General features: G+C 42.3%; 3 protein-coding genes across 4 annotated transcripts; 2 read left to right on the top strand and 1 right to left on the bottom strand.

The window, feature by feature from the left end:
• The first annotated feature begins 864 nt into the window (after positions 1-864).
• On the top strand, positions 865-2,901 carry rpl22l1 (ribosomal protein L22-like 1). 2 transcript variants are annotated; one of them, XM_034108778.2, is made up of 4 exons: positions 865-970; positions 1,833-1,946; positions 2,143-2,264; positions 2,719-2,901. In XM_034108778.2, the coding sequence occupies exons 1-4, from the start codon at positions 926-928 to the stop codon at positions 2,864-2,866; spliced, it is 429 nt and encodes a 142-aa protein (XP_033964669.1). In that variant the 5' UTR covers positions 865-925; the 3' UTR covers positions 2,867-2,901. The 2 variants fall into 2 exon arrangements, with proteins under 2 accessions (XP_033964669.1, XP_033964670.1); XM_034108779.2 differs by lacking the exon at positions 865-970 and having other exon boundaries at positions 1,838-1,946; positions 2,073-2,264.
• Positions 2,902-10,182: 7,281 nt separating this feature from the next.
• Positions 10,183-13,877, top strand: slc7a14b (solute carrier family 7 member 14b). The gene is made up of 7 exons (XM_034109193.1): positions 10,183-10,483; positions 10,634-10,870; positions 11,474-11,691; positions 11,871-12,017; positions 12,213-12,421; positions 12,669-13,429; positions 13,573-13,877. Exons 1-7 carry the CDS (start codon positions 10,183-10,185, stop codon positions 13,875-13,877), a joined length of 2,178 nt encoding a protein of 725 aa, XP_033965084.1.
• A 968-nt stretch (positions 13,878-14,845) lies between these two features.
• cldn11b (claudin 11b) lies at positions 14,846-18,338 on the bottom strand. The gene is made up of 4 exons (XM_034108613.1): positions 18,295-18,338; positions 17,429-17,658; positions 16,724-16,888; positions 14,846-16,066 (listed from the first exon to the last, which is right to left on the bottom strand). The coding sequence occupies exons 2-4, from the start codon at positions 17,652-17,654 to the stop codon at positions 15,807-15,809; spliced, it is 651 nt and encodes a 216-aa protein (XP_033964504.1). The 5' UTR covers positions 17,655-17,658; positions 18,295-18,338; the 3' UTR covers positions 14,846-15,806.
• Positions 18,339-18,353: the final 15 nt, after the last annotated feature.

The following is an 18,353-nucleotide window of genomic DNA, read 5'->3' as shown; positions in this document are numbered from 1 at the left end:
TAAATTAATTTATCTAATCTTTTATAAACCCCAATTGTGTAAAAAGGCATAAAGCTTAACAAATATAATAAGCTACAATCAATGGGAGCTTTACGCACAAACACTTGTTTTGTTTGAGTTTGCATTAAAAAGTTCGTTAGAAAAAGGCAATTAAACCTGTTTGATTATAAACTTGAATGAAACTTCTGACTAGAAAAAACAATTCCATGATATGCACTCTATGGGTAATCATGGTTATTTTTCTTGTGTGCTGGAGTATCTTTTGTTGTGTATGCATTGGAAGTCATGGCTGCAGAGAAAAGGCATACCCTGCAGTGGCACCACGATGGAAAGAAGGATGCATGATCCGACCAGTTATGGTTTGTTTGACTCATCGCCGTAGGCATGTTATTTTTCGCCCTCTGCATGCTTGTTAATTCCATACAAATACAGCTGAAAGAAAAGGGCTGGTCTGAGAGTTCCGGGGCATTGTGGGTTAAAAACAGGTAGTGAATGATTTAACAGGCTCAGCTGGTTCATTATCAGGGTGTGTTTTTGAATGTCTTTAACCGTTGACCTGAATTTATCGCACAGACAGTTGCTGTACATCAGGCATAACCTCAAATCTATAGTGATTTGAAGACACAATTATGTGACATTTAAATGCAACTGTCAATGTTGGAGGTTAATTAAAATTAAACATGACATGACGAAACAATGACAGTTAGTTAAAAGATTATGTGAGGCTATCAGGCACGTCATGACTTGCTAATCGAGGCGTTTCCCCTTTTCCCAACTGTGCGTGTGAAAATGTGTATTTCTGCAGCGAAACTGGGGTGACTCAGAGCAGAGAATCTATCTAGAATTGTATCTATAGATACGGTGCTGGGGTGGCCATACTTGGTAAGGGCGTTCCTCGCTACGCTATCTACGTCACCTTTACGTCATGTCCGGTTCCCTCTTTTTCATCCTGTCTCTCAACATGGCGCCGGTAAGTCTTGGCTGTTGGTGCTGAACTTGCTTTTTAATGATGTATTCTTTGCATTTTCCCACTTATTCTGATCATAATATATTGAAACACAGTACAGCGTTAAGACTACACCCATTTTATAAACAGTCAGTTGTTATATAGTGAAGGAATCCAATGAACTAGCATTAGCTAGCATTAGCTCGTAGTAATCTTGACGTTTTCTGACACGTGTTCCATTCAATAGTCAGTGACAGGAAGGCAGTCTCCATAGAATAAATTATGCTTTATTTAATAGCCGGGGTTTTAGAACACTTTACTGGCGTTTGTTCAGTATATATGTAGTATAGGGTTCATTAGTCAGTTCGGCATAACCTTCATATTTGCAATGTTTCTCATAGATACAAACAGTAGAAATTAAAGTTATCAAGAGTTTTATAATCTCATATTTCCATAATAAATTACATTTTCTGTATAATGGGCTGATTGCTTGAAATCATTAATTATGTTTTTAGAAGTTGTGTTTTTTTTTTAGATATGGATTTATCCAGGCAAAAAAAATCCATCGACAGATTCCAAAGGGACTTCTGCTTGTTAAAAATAACCAAGAAAGAATGAATTTGTCTGCAAATACCTTTTTATATGGCTTACTGAGTTATATTTTTTAATGTTTTATATATTAACAGTAGCTATTTAAATAAAAATAATTTTATTTGAGATTAAAAAGTTTGCTAGCTAGACTATAAATGAGCATTTAATTACGAAATACTGAAATGAGAAAATTAGAGATTATAGGAGGATTACAAATATATATCAGTCCGATATTTGCTGCTGCTAACACATTACGTTTCTTAATGTTGCTGCTTTTTTTATTTACTTCTCACAGCTCAAACAGAAGAGACCTACTGCTGGCAGGAAGACCAAAAAGGGAGCTTCATGGAAGTTCACCTTGGACCTGACCCACCCTGTGGAGGATGGGATCCTGGACTCTGCAAACTTTGTAAGTCCAACCGCACTTTCTACACTCTTTAACAGAACATTCCTCTTGCATATTATTGATACAATGAGATCATAAAAGTGTTAGTAGAGTGATGTTTGCACGCAGTTAACAATGTGTCTGGACTAGGGCTGCCTTCCCTAGCGCCGCATATACTAGGGTTCTCTTCCCTAGTGCGTCAATGTGTTCTATCCAACAGGAAATCTTCCTTAAAGAGAGGATAAAGGTCAACGGAAAGACGGGGAACCTGGGCAACACAGTGCAGGTCGGCCGCATGAAGAACAAGATCAACGTCACGTCTGAGAAGCAGTTCTCCAAAAGGTGAGATGAGGTGTAATTAGGCTTGTTTTACTTAACAGAATAAGTTGCCTTCATTTAAAAAGTCTTAAAATGACCTTTTAAAATAAGCTGTAATTGGTTTTCAAATATCTTGAATAGATATGATAAAAGCCTTAAAAATCTGTTGCATTAATAAATCACAAGATGTTTGATAGTTTTTTTATTATGACTCGTACCAAATGCATCTCACATTGGTATATATATTTTTCTATATCTTCTAACTTTTTCACTGGACCAAAAAGATCCCATTTTAAGTCAGTTAACATTTGGCAATATTTTTAAATTGGTTTAACATTTTTTTCTGACTGCCTTTTTAAAAATGAAATCTAACTTTCCTAAAGCTGTAGTAACCCTGTTGCATGTGTACACAGTTTTACCATTAATGAGACTTTTAATTGTATTCCAGTACTAATTGACCCATCCTCTTCCCCACCAGGTATCTTAAGTACCTGACAAAGAAGTACCTGAAGAAGAACAACCTCCGTGATTGGCTGAGAGTCGTGGCATCCGATAAAGAGACGTACGAACTGCGCTACTTCCAGATCAGTCAGGACGACGAGGAGGAGTCAGAGGCAGACGAGTAAATGATTCTGTCAGGAGAATAAACGTGGAAAAATAACTGTTATTGTCCTGTTTTTATTTTTCAAATATTCTCTTCTCTACAAACCATAATGCATTACAGGTTTTTTGAAAGTCATTTTATTTTTGCATGTACATTTTTGCTTAACTCTGAGCAGTTTTATCCAACCTTTAGCATATTAATAAGGGTAGACTTGGATAAATGTCTCCTGTGAAACTGATGCACCACCATGTACCTGAAAATGGTCATGTAGCAGTTCACTCAATGCACACTAGGTGATGCTGCAGATACTTTTGTATACACCTTCATACCCAGAAATAAGAGACTGCTGCAGGCGCAGTTGGTGTATTAAAGTACCAATAAAGTCATGTTAAGACAAGATAAACGCTAGAATCATTGACTAAAAGCTGACTGTTCTTTGTTTGACAATCTCAATATCCATTATACAAATAAGAGCATCTGAATCTCACATTTGAGGTTGCTACTCCAAAACAAAAAAGGAGTGGATTAAACTAAAACTAAATATTTCAACATTTTTTCTGGGTTTGACAAGTTTGTAGTTGTTCCAATTTAATTTTACAATACAATTATGGATAAGTATCTTGTAATATCACTGAAATCCTAAGTATGTTTTGTAATAACAAAAGGCTACTGAAAAAACATTGGTCTTCCTCTGCATCTTCCTCCATCTCCGCACGTCCCTTTATGAATTGCGTCAGTCTGCAAAAGAAAACCTTTACTCCCTTAAACAGAAAAGGATCTTTTTGCTATATGTGTGTGTGAGTGTCTGGATTCACTCAAAGTAGCTCATCTGTTGTGTATAAAGCACGCAGCCTCAGGAATGCTTCCACCTTCAGCTGCTGGCGTCTCAAATATTCATATCAAGAGTTTCAGTTATTGGATTTGATATCATGCAGACGCTCAACAGTTTGCAGTTATACTCATACATTTTAAAATGTGCACATAATATAGGATTTAATGATGGGGAAATATTAAAAAAATACAATGGAGAGTTGCAGCCAAAACATTTTTGGCAACTGAATTGTATTTCAAATTATTAAAACTAAATTAAACTTAAAGTCAGGTTGCTATATATTTCGAGCTCAGGTTGAGATGGCTTCAGGGTTTTCTCCTAAGAACCCTCCTATAAAGCTGTGTGTGTGTGTGTGTGTGGACAATATCTGGTGTCGGGTTTCTTCTTTTTAACTCCATGTTACCATGTCTGCAGGTGAAATCTGACCCTGAGCATCGGATTACCAGCAGACCAAAATACATCCACAAAACGTTCAGTGTGCACATTTAATTTGGTATACAGTTTGGAAAATGTGGATGCTCTTTTGATATGTTAGACTGACAGGAGAATGACTGCAGCAGCAGCAGCAGTGTTCAAACGTGAGATTGTTTTGAAACATGTTGCACAGGCAAAGTGTGAAATACATTTCCACTTCCTTTAGATATACTGGAGTGGGCAAAAGAGATGACATTGCTGTTGAAAAGAGACTTTAACATATAAAATAACAACTTCATGAGAATAAAACTTTTAATTAACAACCAATACATAACAGTAGCAACACATCAAGACAGTTATTTAACCAAAGTAATGGTTAAATAGTCTCTCACCGTCTCTCACATAAGGATGTGTATTAGATTCAATAGGGTAATACTATTTATAGTATTATATATAAAACAATATGGAAATAAAAGTTCTGCAACAAAATAATTGCAATAAAACATATTTAATTGAATAGGAAAACCTCAATTTGTTTTATTTAAAGAATAACAACGTTTAAAAACTACAGATGTAAGATATTCCAAAAATATTTGTATCACACTGCACTTACTTCCGGATTGCCCCTACTAATACATACTATTCTATTAATGGTGTACTATAATATTGCCGTCATTGTATTCCTGTGAATAAACCATCACATGAGAGAAGGGTTTCTCCATGACAACTGAACTGAACAAACTCCACCATGCACGGATGAAGACATGGTTGAAAGCCCCAGAAGAAAAGCAAGTAAGTGGACTCTTGAGTTTTGTTTTATTAGCTGGATAATACGATTACAATTAAACTAAAAGCAACTCGTGCAGGATGTAAGATAACTTTTCATTACACACACACACACACCTGTTCAGTTCTCAGCTGTGCATACAAACAAAAAGTGAAGAAACACCATTTATGGCAGCTGCAGCACAAAGTTAACTCGCACAGCAGCTACACTAACCTCCCTCCTATGAATGAATGATGACACACAAACACACACACTGTCTCATTCAGGTGTTGAATAATGTATCACATGGTGTCAGGTCTGAAGGATTAACGCTGTCTTCTCATTTCCTACAGGTCTGCAGAGGAAGTGGACTCAAACCATTTTTCCAGAAAAACACACAAACAGTGAGTATTATCTTTCTGCACAGGTGGGCATCTTTAATCTGCATTTATGAATGTCTTTTTAACATTTCTATGCCACTGTCTGTGCTTTTATTTCTGTCTTAACCCATCCATGTTGATCGTGTGTTAAATTCAGTTTAGGTGTACATTTCAGATTAGTAGAAGTTTTTTCTGGTGTGTTTCAGTTCAGTTTCTGCTTCTTTAGTTCTTTAGTTTTCCATTGTGAAAGCAGATCCTTGGTGTTCATGAATGTTTCAGAGAGGGAGTCTCGCTCTGGTGAGTGATGAGAGCGGCTGATGCTATCCCAATCCCATCATTAGATATAGCTAAAGTTTAACAATCATTGCATTTTTATTAATTGAGATTTTCTCAATGCATTGGTGTTCTAAAAGAAAACAGGAGAGAAAAAAAATAAGTATTTGATCCCTTGCAGATTTGGTAAGTTTTCCCACTTACAAAGAAATTAGCAGTCTATCTTTTTTATGGTAGGTTTATTTTAACAGCGAGAGGAAGAATATCAAAAAGAAAATCCAGAAATTGACATTATATAAAAGATAAAAATGTATTTGCATTTAACTATGGGAAATAAGTATTTGATCCCCTTGTCTTGTACATGTCTTGTACTTGGTGGAGAAACCCTTGTTGGACAGCACAGAGGTCAGATGCTTCTTGTTGGTCACCAGGTTTGTGAACATCTCAGGAAGGATTGTGGTCCACTCCTCTCCGAAGATCCTCTCCAAATCCTTCAGGTTTTGAGGCTGATGCTTGGCATCTCGAAGCTCCAGCTCCCTCCACAGATTTTTCTTTCTTAATTTATTAATGTCTGGAGGCTGGTTGGGCCACTCCATCACCTAAATTACATTACATTACATTGCATTTAGCTGACGCTTTTATACAAAGCGACTTACAATAAGTGCGTTCGACCAACAAAATACAAACGTGAAGAAAACAGAATCATATCAGGTTTCATAGAGCAAAAACATTTCAAGTGCTACTCAACTGGCTTTAGGTAAGCCAGTCCTTTATTAGTATATAAGTGCTTTGTTAATAATTCTATCGCTCGAAGTGGAGTCGAAAGAGATGAGCTTTCAGTCTGCGCCGGAAGATGTGTAAGCCTTCTGCTGTCCTGATGTCAATGGGGAGCTCATTCCCAATTTTGGAGCCAGGATAGCAAACCCACGTGTTTTTGCTGATGGGAACTTGGGTCCCCCTCGCAGTGCGGGTGCAGCGAGCTGTTTGGCTGATGCAGAGCGGAGTGCACGTGCTGGGGTGTACGGTTTAACCATGTCCTGGATCTAGGAAGGGCCAGATCCATTCGCAGCATGGTACGCAAGTACCATTGTCTTGAAGTGGATTCTAGCAGTTACTGGAAGCCAGTGGAGGGAGCGGAGGAGCGGAGTGGTGTGGGAGAATTTAGGAAGGTTGAAGACCAGACGAGCAGCTGCATTCTGGATGAGCTGCAGACGTCGGATGGCACATGCAGGTAGACCAGCCAGGAGGGAGTTGCAGTAGTCTAGGCGTGAGATGACGAGAGCCTGGAGCAGAACCTGCGTCGCTTTCTGGGTCAGCTGGGGACGTATACTCCTAATGTTGTAAAGAGTGTATCTGCAGCAGCGGGTTGTAGCAGCTATGTTTGCAGTGAAGGACAGTTTGTTATCTAGGGTCACACCCAGATTCCTTGCAGTCTGAGTCGGGAAACAATAGAGGTGCCGATGTTGATAGTCAGGTCAAGAGTGGGACAATCTTTTCCCGGAAGGAAAAGCAGTTCAGTCTTGTCAAGGTTGAGCTTGAGGTGGTGAGCAGACATCCACTGAGAGATGTCTGCTAGACAAGCAGAGAAGCGTGCGACGACCTGGGTCTCTGAACGGGGAAAGGACAGAATTAATTGGGTGTCGTCAGCGTATCAGTGGTATGAAAAACCATGTGTGCTAATGACAGATCTGAGCGAGTTTGTGTACAGGGAGAAGAGGAGGGGACCAAGAACAGAGCCCTGAGGGACCCCTGTAGTTAATTGACAAGGGTCGGACTCCGACCCTCTCCAAGTAACCCTGTAGGTGCGGTCTTTGAGGTATGAGGTGAGGAGGGAAAGTGCAGAGCCTGAAACTCTAAGTTCTTGGAGAGTGCGAAGGAGGATCTGATGGTTCACCGTGTCGAATGCAGCAGACAGGTCCAAAAGGATGATGACAGAGGAGAGGGAGGCTGCTTTAGCCGTGTGCAGTTCCTCAGTGACAGCAAGGAGAGCAGTTTCTGTGGAGTGACCTGCCTTGAAACCAGACTGGTGCGGATCCAGAAGGTTGTTCTGATGGAGATAACAGGAGAGTTGTTTAAAGACAGCACGTTCAAGTGTTTTAGACAGGAACGGGAGGAGAGAGACAGGCCTGTAGTTTATAACATCAGACGGGTTGAGAGAGGGTTTCTTTAGGAGAGGGTTTACTCTTGCCTCCTTGAAACTGTTTGGAAAGTGGCCAGAAGTTAGAGAAGTGTTGATGAAATGGGTGAGAAACGGTAGAATATCAGGAGCGATAGTCTGAAGGAGGTCTGAGGGGATAGGGTCCAGAGGACAGGTGGTAGGGCGGGCAGAGGTAATTGTTTGTTTGTAGCCTTTATTTAACCAGGTGAAGCCCCTTGAGATCAAAAGATCTCTTTTTCAAGGGTGACCTGCAGGACATTAGTTACACATGTAACATAAAAACAACAGAACAACAATAAGGATGACATACAACATAATGTACAGGGTACAGTTTACAAAACTCTATTTAATGAGGGTAAGAACCTCACTTGGAGAGAGAGGGGAAAAGGAGGTCAGTGTGTGGGTGAAAGGGGGGTCTGGTGACCCAGCGGTGAGTAAACGTGAGTCAGAAAAAGAAGAGCGAATATCATCAACCTTTTTTTCAAAGTGGTTAACAAAGTCGCTTGACAGAAGGGAGGAGGGGGAAGGGGCTTTGGGGGGGTCCAAGAGGGTGGAGAAGATGGAAAATAGTTTTTTAGGATTGGAATAGGAAGATTGGATCTTATCTTGAAAGAAAGTGCTTTTTGCCTGAGAGATCGAAGCAGAGAAAGAAAAGAGGAGAGGAGAGCATGATAGGTTAGGAGGTTGTTATGGTGTTTGGATTTCCACCGTTTCCGCTCTGCTGCCCGAAGGATGGTTCTATTAGCACGCAGTGCATCATTTAGCCAGGGAGTAGGAGGGGACTGACGAGCCTGCCGAGATGTGAGAGGACAGAGAGAGTCCAGAGAGGATGAGAGAGTAGAGAGGAGAGTTTCTGCAGCAGAGTTTGGAGGCAGGAGTTGGAACGAGTCAGAGGAAGGGAGGGCTGAGAGCACCGATGAGGCAAAGGTAGAGGGGGAGAGGGAACGGAGGTTGCGGCGGACAGGTGCAGAATTAGAAGAGATTAGTTCGTTATGTTTGGAAAGGGGTAGAGAGAATGAAATGAAGAAGTGATCGGATGTGTGGAGTGGGTTTACAGAGAGGTTAGAAGTAGTGCAGTTCCTTGAGAATATGAGATCAAGGACATTGCCAGCTTTATGAGTTGGTGGGGATGGAGACAGTGAGAAAGCAAAGGCGGTTAAAAGAGATGTTAGTTCAGATATCTTCCCTGTCTGGAGGTTGAAGTCTCCGAGAAGTACAGCGGGAGGGCCAGTTTCAGGGATGTGTGAGAGGAGATTATCTAATTCCTCCAAGAAGTCCCCCAAGGCGCCTGGTGGACGGTAGAGAACAACAATGGTTAATTGTATAGGATGGGTTACTGTGACGGCATGGAATTCAAAGGTGGAAGGAGTGAAGTTAGGTAGCTTGAAGAGGAAAAAGCTCCATTTGGGAGAGAGCAGGAGACCAGTGCCACCTCCTCTGCCAGTGGGTCTGGGTGTATGGGAGAAGGAATATGCTGTGGAGAGAGCTGCTGGGGTGGATGTGTTGGATGGAGTAATCCAGGTCTCAGTGAGAGCAAGGAAATCCAGACTGCAGGGAAGTGTAGCCAGAGATGAAGTCAGCCTTAGGAACAGCTGACTGGCAGTTCCACAGGCCACATGAAACTAGATGTTGGATCTCAGTGGAGCATGTGGGATAGACGAGAGCAGGCCGGTTATATCGATTAGGAGATACACGGGGATAATTGAGTGATAATTGCGAGAAGACACATAAACAGGAATGGAGAAAATACACATGATTATAGCATGAGGGGGCAAAAAAACAAAATAAAACACCAGCGATACTTAGCTCAATCAAAGTAGGATTTGCCTCCCTCGTGACTCCCGCAGGACTCTAAATCTGCTTCTTCTTTAGCCACTCCTTTGTTGCCTTGGCCGTATGTTCAGGTTTATTTTCCTGCTGGAAGACCCCTCCAGGAACCATGTTCAGTGTGCTGGCTCGATGTTGGTTTCATCTGACTGCATCACCTTCTCCCAAGCCTTCTCTGAATCATTCAGATGTTTATTGTCAAACTTCAGACGGTTCGTACATGAGCCTTCTTGAGCGGGGGGGGCCTTGTGGGAGCTGCAGGATTTTGTCCATTATGGTGTAGTGTGTTACCAATAGTTTTCTTGGTGACAGTGGTCCCAGCTGCCTTGAGATCATTAACAAGTTCCTCCTGTGTAGTTGAATGTTTTGATCCACAGCATACGAGATGAATTAAAAGGGAAAAGGGACGGACAATTAGGTAGGATAGTAAGGGAATTGCTTGTTTATCGTTGTCGTTCATACTATTACTAAATCATTTGAATTGTTATTTTAACAGCGTCCATATCCCCCGTTTGGATGTGTTGCTCTTAAAGAAGAAGAAAGTGGGGACCCTGATGAGGAGACTCACAATGGGAGAGAAAGTATGATAGAGGGTGTGCCAAAGAAAAGGTAGAAGGAGCCACAAAGAAGATTAAACAGTAGAATCGAGTGAGGTGAGAATCGAGTGAGGTGAGAATCAGGTGCGGTGATGGCGGCGTGGCTGGGCCGCCTCTCTCTGGGCGACGCCTGGTTCAACATGTACTCCCGCCTGCTGAGGACCAAGCCGATGGGCTCCATGGCTCACGGCTCTGACGACCTCACCGAGCTCGGGGAGGGCTCGGGGATCGGGCTGGCTAAGGTCCTGACCACCGTGGACCTGGTGTCCCTCGGGGTGGGCAGCTGTGTCGGCACTGGGATGTACGTGGTCGCCGGGCTGGTAGCCAAGGCGATGGCCGGGCCCGGGGTCATCCTGTCGTTTATTATAGCGGCGATGGCCTCCATACTGTCAGGTGAGAATACATTGATGAGTCTCTTCCTCACAGTTCCAAAAACAAACGTAGTCCCACAGAGATTCGCCAAGTCTGAATTGAATCAGTAGAATCTGGTATCTAATCTAAGTTTAAAAGTTGTTTATTCTCATTGAGCATATTCGTCCTCAGGTGTGTGCTACGCAGAGTTTGGGGTCCGAGTCCCGAAGACCACGGGCTCGGCCTACACCTACAGCTACGTGACGGTCGGGGAGTTTGTGGCGTTTTTCATTGGCTGGAACTTAATCCTGGAGTATCTGATCGGCACGGCGGCGGGGGCGTCGGCTCTCAGCAGCATGTTCGACTCTCTGGCCAATCACACCATCAGTAACTACATGATAACACACCTGGGCACGCTCCGAGGACTCGGTCAGTACCAGTAGTAGCTTTTCTCTGGGCTCGAAAAAGAAATCAGACCTTTTTTGTGTAGCCATAAATTGTAAAAATCCTTATCAAAAGGTTAGTCCTGCACTAAAGATTTGACTTTTAAAAGTACAAAAGTATTGGCATCAACATGACCTTAAGGTAACAAAAGTAAAAGTACTTATGTGTTATGTGCCATTTTGGAATTATATTTAGGAAACTATTGGATTATGAATATTGATGCAATATTGGGTTCTTTTACCTTAATCAGAATACTTCATTTATTCTGGGGGGAATTTGGAGTAGAATGACAGTTAATACAAAACTACATTTTTTTTTAATAAAGGATCTACTTTCTGTTTGGTGTGTTGCTAAGGTCCCATGGGACTTTGGTGCCCCATGTGAGGCTCTGTTGTTCTGTAAAAAAATATGAACCTAGTCCATGACTTTGGTTAATGCCAGTGCAAAGTAAGAAACTGATTCAAACACCAAAAACTGTGCAAAAGGTATCTTAGTTACAACAGTTGTTGTCTTTATACAAACACCAACTTATTTCTCTTCATATCGATGTAATATGTTATTGTAAATACTGCTGTGTGTGTTCCTCAGGTAAGGGTGAGGACACGTACCCCGACCTGCTGGCCCTGTTTATCGCGCTCTTGGTCACCGTTATCATCGCTCTGGGTGTGCGTAATTCGGTGGGCTTCAACAACGTTCTGAACGTGGTCAACCTGGTGGTCTGGGTCTTCATGATCATCGCCGGACTCTTCTTCCTTTCAGCTAAAAACTGGGAGAGCGGAAACTTCCTGCCCTACGGCTGGTCAGGGGTGAGATACAATTGTGTAATGTATAATAGGTGTAGTGAAAAGAAAAAATGTAAAGTACAAATACCTCAAGTTGCCCTTTTTGGTATAAGTACTTCCACTCAAATAAAGGATCTGAAAGCGTATTCCTTAAATCCCATTCAAGATCCACAAAGTTCAGTTAATCTCTTATGGCTGATCAGGTGATGCAAGGTGCAGCGACATGTTTCTACGCCTTCATCGGATTCGACATCATTGCGACAACCGGAGAGGAGGCGAAAGACCCGAACACCTCGATCCCGTACGCCATCACCGCCTCGCTGGTCTCCTGCCTCACCGCATACGTGTCGGTCAGTATGCCATACAAGAAGAACACTAAATATCACTTTTATACTTGCTACAACATTAAAATCTGAAGTGAATTGAGTGCAAAGAGTTGATTTGACTAACTCCATTACTATTGACCTTTTTGACCTTTGCATGGGTAGAGCGGGACACACAGTCAAAATAGATGTTCTCGCATATATTGACCTCCTTCTGAACAGGTGAGTGTGATCCTGACGCTCATGGTTCCCTACGAGCTGATCGACAGCTCCGCTCCTCTCATGGAGATGTTTGCGGTGCACGGCTTCCTGTGGGGGAAGTACATCGTGGCGGTGGGCTCCATCGCCGGGCTCACGGTCTCTCTGCTGGGCTCTCTGTTCCCCATGCCAAGGGTCATCTACGCAATGTCCCAGGACGGCCTGCTGTTCAGGTGAGGCGGCAGCAAACTCTGTGTTCCCGGTGTGAGGGAACAGAAGGTGATGACATTGCGTTCGCCCTGCTTGGTCGTGCAAAGATGCTTTAGACATGCACAAATAACCTACTGATTTTAAATGGCTTTTTATTGTTTGCAAAAAAGGAGATCTTAAAAGTCTACACTTGTGCATGCTTTTCCACGCCCGTGCTACAATGCTTTGTTAACTTATAAACTAGCTAACTGTGTAATAATGTGTGTTTAGGTGCTTGTCTCATGTGTCTGTGCTCACACACACTCCGGTGGTGGCGTGCGTGGTGTCAGGGAGCCTCGCTGCGGTCCTCGCTCTGCTGGTGAGCCTGCGGGATCTGATCGAGATGATGTCCATCGGCACGCTGCTGGCCTACACTCTTGTGAGCGTGTGTGTGCTGTTGCTACGATACCAGCCAGACGAAAACACCGACACACACCAGTTCACCTCCGAGGACGACCTGAACAACGCAGAGGTCCCGACGAAAGACGACCACATGCTGATCGGAGACGGCGACGGGGCAGCTTCCTACCACACGGGAGGGACTGAAGGAGAGGGGGACGACTCTGATTTCCACACAGGCCGCGCCTCCCTGCTGAAAAGGATTCTGGGAGGTCACTACTACATCTTGAGACTGCGGTTGGGGATTCCCAGTGCGTCTGCAAGGCCCACCCCCGCCACGGGCCGTACAGTCACCCGCTGCACCCTCCTCTTCTTCATCACCTCCTTCCTCCTCTGGTCAACCGTCATATTCGGCGTTGAGCAGGGAGCCGGTGCTGCGGCGGTGTTTTCGGGCCTCATGGCTACACTGATGGCAGGGTCCTTGGTGAAGCTTTTAATAGTGATCATACAGCAGCCGGAGAGCGGGATGAAGCTGCCCTACATGGCGCCATGTGTGCCCTTCGTCCCCGCGGCGGCCATTTTGGCCAACAGCTACCTCATGCTAAAACTGTCTCCGCTCACCTGGGCTAGGTTCACCATCTGGTGCTTCATAGGTGAGAGAAAACAAGGCCAAATCCTCATGCCATATCTCTTTATATTTAAATCTGACATTATTTGATGGATGATGAAAGTATTCATCTTTAAATTTGCAGTTATTTGACAGACGATTGAGTAATTTATGTTTACCCGTCCTCAGGTCTGCTGATCTACGGATGTTACGGGGTGTGGCACAGCACTCTGGAGCTAAACGCCCGTGAGCAGCAGGCTCACGCCAGTTCCTACCAGCGCTACGATGACAACCTGGACGCCTTCTCTCCTGAGGAAATCCTCCCCCCCCAGGACCAGGAAGAGAGGCCCTACCAGGGCTGGTCCGCCCCCGAGGAGAGAGGGAACATCCAACAGGAGGACCAGGATGGAGAGCAGGAGCAGTATGAGGGGGATGGGGACGGATACCAGTCCAGCAGAGGAAAGACCAATCATGGCTTTAAGGAAGAGGACTGAGAACCCTGTGGTATCACTTTAAACTTTGAAAGTGCCGTCCACATGAGACACTGTTACTTTAATATTTTCTCTTCAGCTCAAAACCTGGTTTGGATAAGAGGATCAGAGGATACAAGGGAAACCTCCCATCACAGATGTTTCTTTGCAACGGCTGCAGTTAATTCTTATTTTTTCACAATTTTGTCCCACAAACGTCTATCCCGTTTCTTTCCTTAGTTTGCATGTTTGTGTGAGACTCAGTGGTGTTGCGGTGGTGTTGCAATTCAAAACTTCCCTGTAAGAGAAGCACAAGTGCTTTTTAACAGAACTACTTTAACCCAAGTTGCTCTTTTATTTTTTAGAAGCATTTTTGCTGAAGATAAGAATAATTTGTATGCAATTCAGTCTGGAAACATCTCATCACTCACATACATTGTTTTCAAGACCCAAGTTTAAAGAAAATAACTTGGTTTGGCTTTGTAGAGCTCCTTATATTCTCAGATATTTAAGCAGAACTGTTTCTAAAATCATTAGCAGCAAGTTAAGGAAAATATGGCCGCCATTCTCAAGCCTTCCTCTTCTCTTACCCCTTGTCTTGGTGAATTTTGATTCACCCAGAAAAACCCATTTAGGTCTGTCCTAGCAGTAAAAGAGTTACTATCACCAAAATAAATCGTTGACCATCAATCTAAAAAAAATAATTGTATGAATAACCCAAATTGCATTTCGTGAAGTCAAGGATTTTATTCATGATTTTCTTGTTTAAATGGCATCTCCGAACATATTTGCAGCGGCTTTCTGAAGCCTCAAAAAGTAACTTTTGTGTTCGTTTTGTGTTAGAGTGCTGAGTGAATGGTTTTAAAATTGAAAGAGTGTTTGCTTTATAACGTGCACTTCAAACTGATATTTGGGTTAATGTGTCTAAATGAGTTATGAGGAATAAATGTCTCATTTTGAGTGAAGTTATTTATTCAAAACTTTTATTGGGTGTAGCACCAGCCAACAATCTTACACTAGAGTTGATACATATTGATTATGCTGTTAAGATCAAGAAGCTAAAATTCAAATAAAGGTTATACAGTTCTTGGTACATGAATTAAAGGAGAACATGTAACAACAAATGAATTAAATTCTTTATACTTCAGGTGATATTTTCAAAATGTATTCATGCTATTTAAAGTATAAAAATCATTATGAAAGTCACAGATTCTTAAAATGTTAAACTTAAAAAAAATACCTTATCATTCAATGAAACTGCATTCTCAATGACACGAGAAAGGGGTCCTTTTTGCAAAAGATTGACCTATCAATCACAATGTAGCCCCGTCCTAAAGCATACTTTGCTTTGTCATCTATTTCACTCTGAATGTGTCCAACATGTACTACATTAACATCTTGCTGTATTGAAGAAGACTTAAAACTAAAGATTGAGACCATACATTTATCAGGAAGATCTTTACTTATGTAATAAATCAAGTCAGTAGTAGGGTCATTTTTTCATAGACTTCTGTACAATCAACCAGTGGATATTAGAGAGAACGCAGATCAGGACACTGTTGCATTGCGGCTTGAAACGTAAAATGAAATGTAATTCTGGAGAAAATACCTCTCTCTTGTAATGTCAGTGACAATGCAGTTTCATTAAATGGGAATGTAATAAAAAAGAAATTCAACCGATGAAAACATTCGCCAGTTAAACTTTTCCAAAAATTCTACCATAGACAACACATTTACCAATGACAAAAATGTGACAGATAACATTAAAAACAACATTTTTGGCTGACATTATTGGCTGATAAAACTTTAAAATCTGCGTATAGAATACAACAATTTGACCAATGTGATTATTTGTGCCCCAAAAGAAGTTTGGAAATAAACCCTGACATGCACACATATCAAATCTAAGTGTAAGAAAAGAAGATGCAGTCTTATGCTGATCAATTTTAGTGATCACACTCGTGCACTCTTGGCGTGGTTGGCGGGGGGGTCCAGCGGCGTGGCGGTGCCCCTCTGACGGGAGTAGTAGAAGCTGTTGTCGCGGCCGGGGGTCCCGGGGTCAGTGCCCTGGCAGCACAGGATGGTGATGCCCCCCAGGAGGCAGAGACCGGAGCCCACCCAGCCGGCATACAGAGCGAACCCGAACGACATCAAATGCTCCTCCTGGTGAGAGCCGATCGGGAACCACACCGTGGAGATGATGCCACACAAAGCTGGAAAAAAATGGTACGTTTATAAAGATAGAAGTGGATAGATTACAATTTATTTGGCCTAAAGAATGGAGGAGTTTCAGAGAGTTTCTTTTCCATGTGGTTGTAACAAAGTGTGTGTCTTTTCCCACAGGAAGTAGATGAACCCGGTCAGGATGAAGCCGTCTGACAGACCCTCTGCCTCCTTCCTCCTGCAACAGCTGGGAAACACCTGAATGCTGCATACCCTAACAAATTGTCCTCTTAAATCACTGTCTCCAAAAACCACTCCTACTGTATATTCCTACATTCCTCTAAAACAAAACTTTGTCCACTAGAATCGAAACTCTCGGTCCTTGAAATATTGACTGTCTTCTTAAATCAATACACCCAAAAGCCATAACTATATTCCTGTAAAACTCCATATACTGTCCTCTAAAATTGATGGTTTCCTAAACCAAAACTAATTTCTCTTGAAGACTGAAACTGTCCTCTAATAATCAAAATCAGTTTACTAAATGGTAAACTGTCTCCTTTAAACACAAATAAAGAGGTTTATCAACTAGTCAATTAACCAATTAACCAACAACTTATATATTCCAAGTGTGTGTGCATGCATGCGTGTGCGTGTGTGTGTGTGTGTGCGTGTGCGTGCGTGCGTGCGTGCGTGCGTGCTCTTACCCATGAGGATAAAGAGGACCCCCCCCACGCGGGCTCGCAGCTGCTTGACGGCGAAGTTGTCATTCTGCAGCCGGACGCAGGGCATGGACATGAGCACGAGCAGCATCGCGGGGAGGCCGAGCAGACATGCGCAGATCATCAGGGCACGAGACGTCTGCACGTAAGCTGAGAGAGAGAGGGGGGGGGGGGGGGGGGTGTTATGCACAAACTCGTAAAAAGATTGAATGAGGTTTAGAGAGTAACAGATTACATGTAACGGGATTGTGTAATCAGGATGCAAATAAAAGGTATTGATCCCTTAACGGTGCCTTTCAGCTGTATTTATCCAAAAGAGCCCACATCTAATTTAAAGAACCATTTACAGTTTAATACTTGGAGAATTATTGTAATTTAAAACTTGGGATAGCTAGGATTCTTTCATTCTTTTTCTTTTTAAATTGTATTATTATGCTATTTTTCTGATCTGATTTGTAAACAAAAATACTGTATGATTGAAATGTATGGTATTTATTTTATTTTCTCTTTATTTGCACTGTATTTTAAATTGATCATTTTTGGTATGGTAATCCATAAGTAACAGAAAGTAATCAGGTTACATTTCGATAAGATTAGGTTAATGACTTCATTTTTCTCACAGGTTAGTAAGGTAACGGAATACACCGACCCACAATTTAATTACAAAGATAAGGTAATAGTGATGTATACCGGGCAGGCTGAGCATCTGGCTGAGCGCCTGGCAGTGGTACAGCGCCGGGGAGATCGTGCACTCCGCCCACAGTCCCCGGGTACCGAGCTCGTCCATGCGGATGCAGGTAGCCAGGGCGTACTCGCAGGTCCGGACCCAGTCGTTGGTGGCCGTGGCGACGATGACCCCCACCCAGCCCGCACAGCTGGCCGCGCTGCCGGTCACCAGCCTGCACATGTGTGCCATGGAGCTACCGTGCGTAATTAGGCGCCGATTAGACACACTAAATCTTAAAAATCCGTATTCTTTTCAACAAATTTGTGTTTTAAATATAGTTTTTTCTCTCTCCTTGCAGATATATACTTTTAAAAGTCTAGTTTATTTTACAAAAGACTCAAAAACTCGACTCAAAACGTAGAAGTAAAAAGTACAATTTGTATCTTTTCTCTACTCTGCTCATAAAAAGATTAAACGTTCCCCAATATTGCTCCAAAAAAATGCAATTGATTTATCCAAATGAAAATGTAATTTCTTGAAAAAATAAGTATTTTAGATCAGAAACTTAAGAAGAAAATAATCCTGCTATGTCCCGTTAATGTGCCTGAGGCTGATCCGCAGAAAAATGCCTAATAAGAGTTATTATAGGGTGTGGTGAAATGCCTACCCTCACTCCACACTTTAAGCCAATCAGAGCTCATGTGAGATCCTAACCTAAACCAGATATGGAAAGATAGAAAAACAAAAACCTGAATTCATCAGAAGAGCAGACAGACCTGGAATATTTGGTACATATTTGAGGTTTTTGGATCTCCGGAAGGAACTTTGTGACATGAATTCATATTAGTTTATTTAACAAAGTACAGATTTCTCTTCATATATCACTTACCTGTCTCACTGTGGCCCTCTGTTGGTGTAAAACATCTTTCTTTCTATTCAAACAATAAG

The sequence above is a fragment of the Pseudochaenichthys georgianus genome, chromosome 20 (genome assembly GCF_902827115.2).
Source record: "Pseudochaenichthys georgianus chromosome 20, fPseGeo1.2, whole genome shotgun sequence".
NCBI lineage: Eukaryota > Metazoa > Chordata > Actinopteri > Perciformes > Channichthyidae > Pseudochaenichthys > Pseudochaenichthys georgianus.
This window is presented reverse-complemented; position numbering and strand designations above follow the sequence as displayed.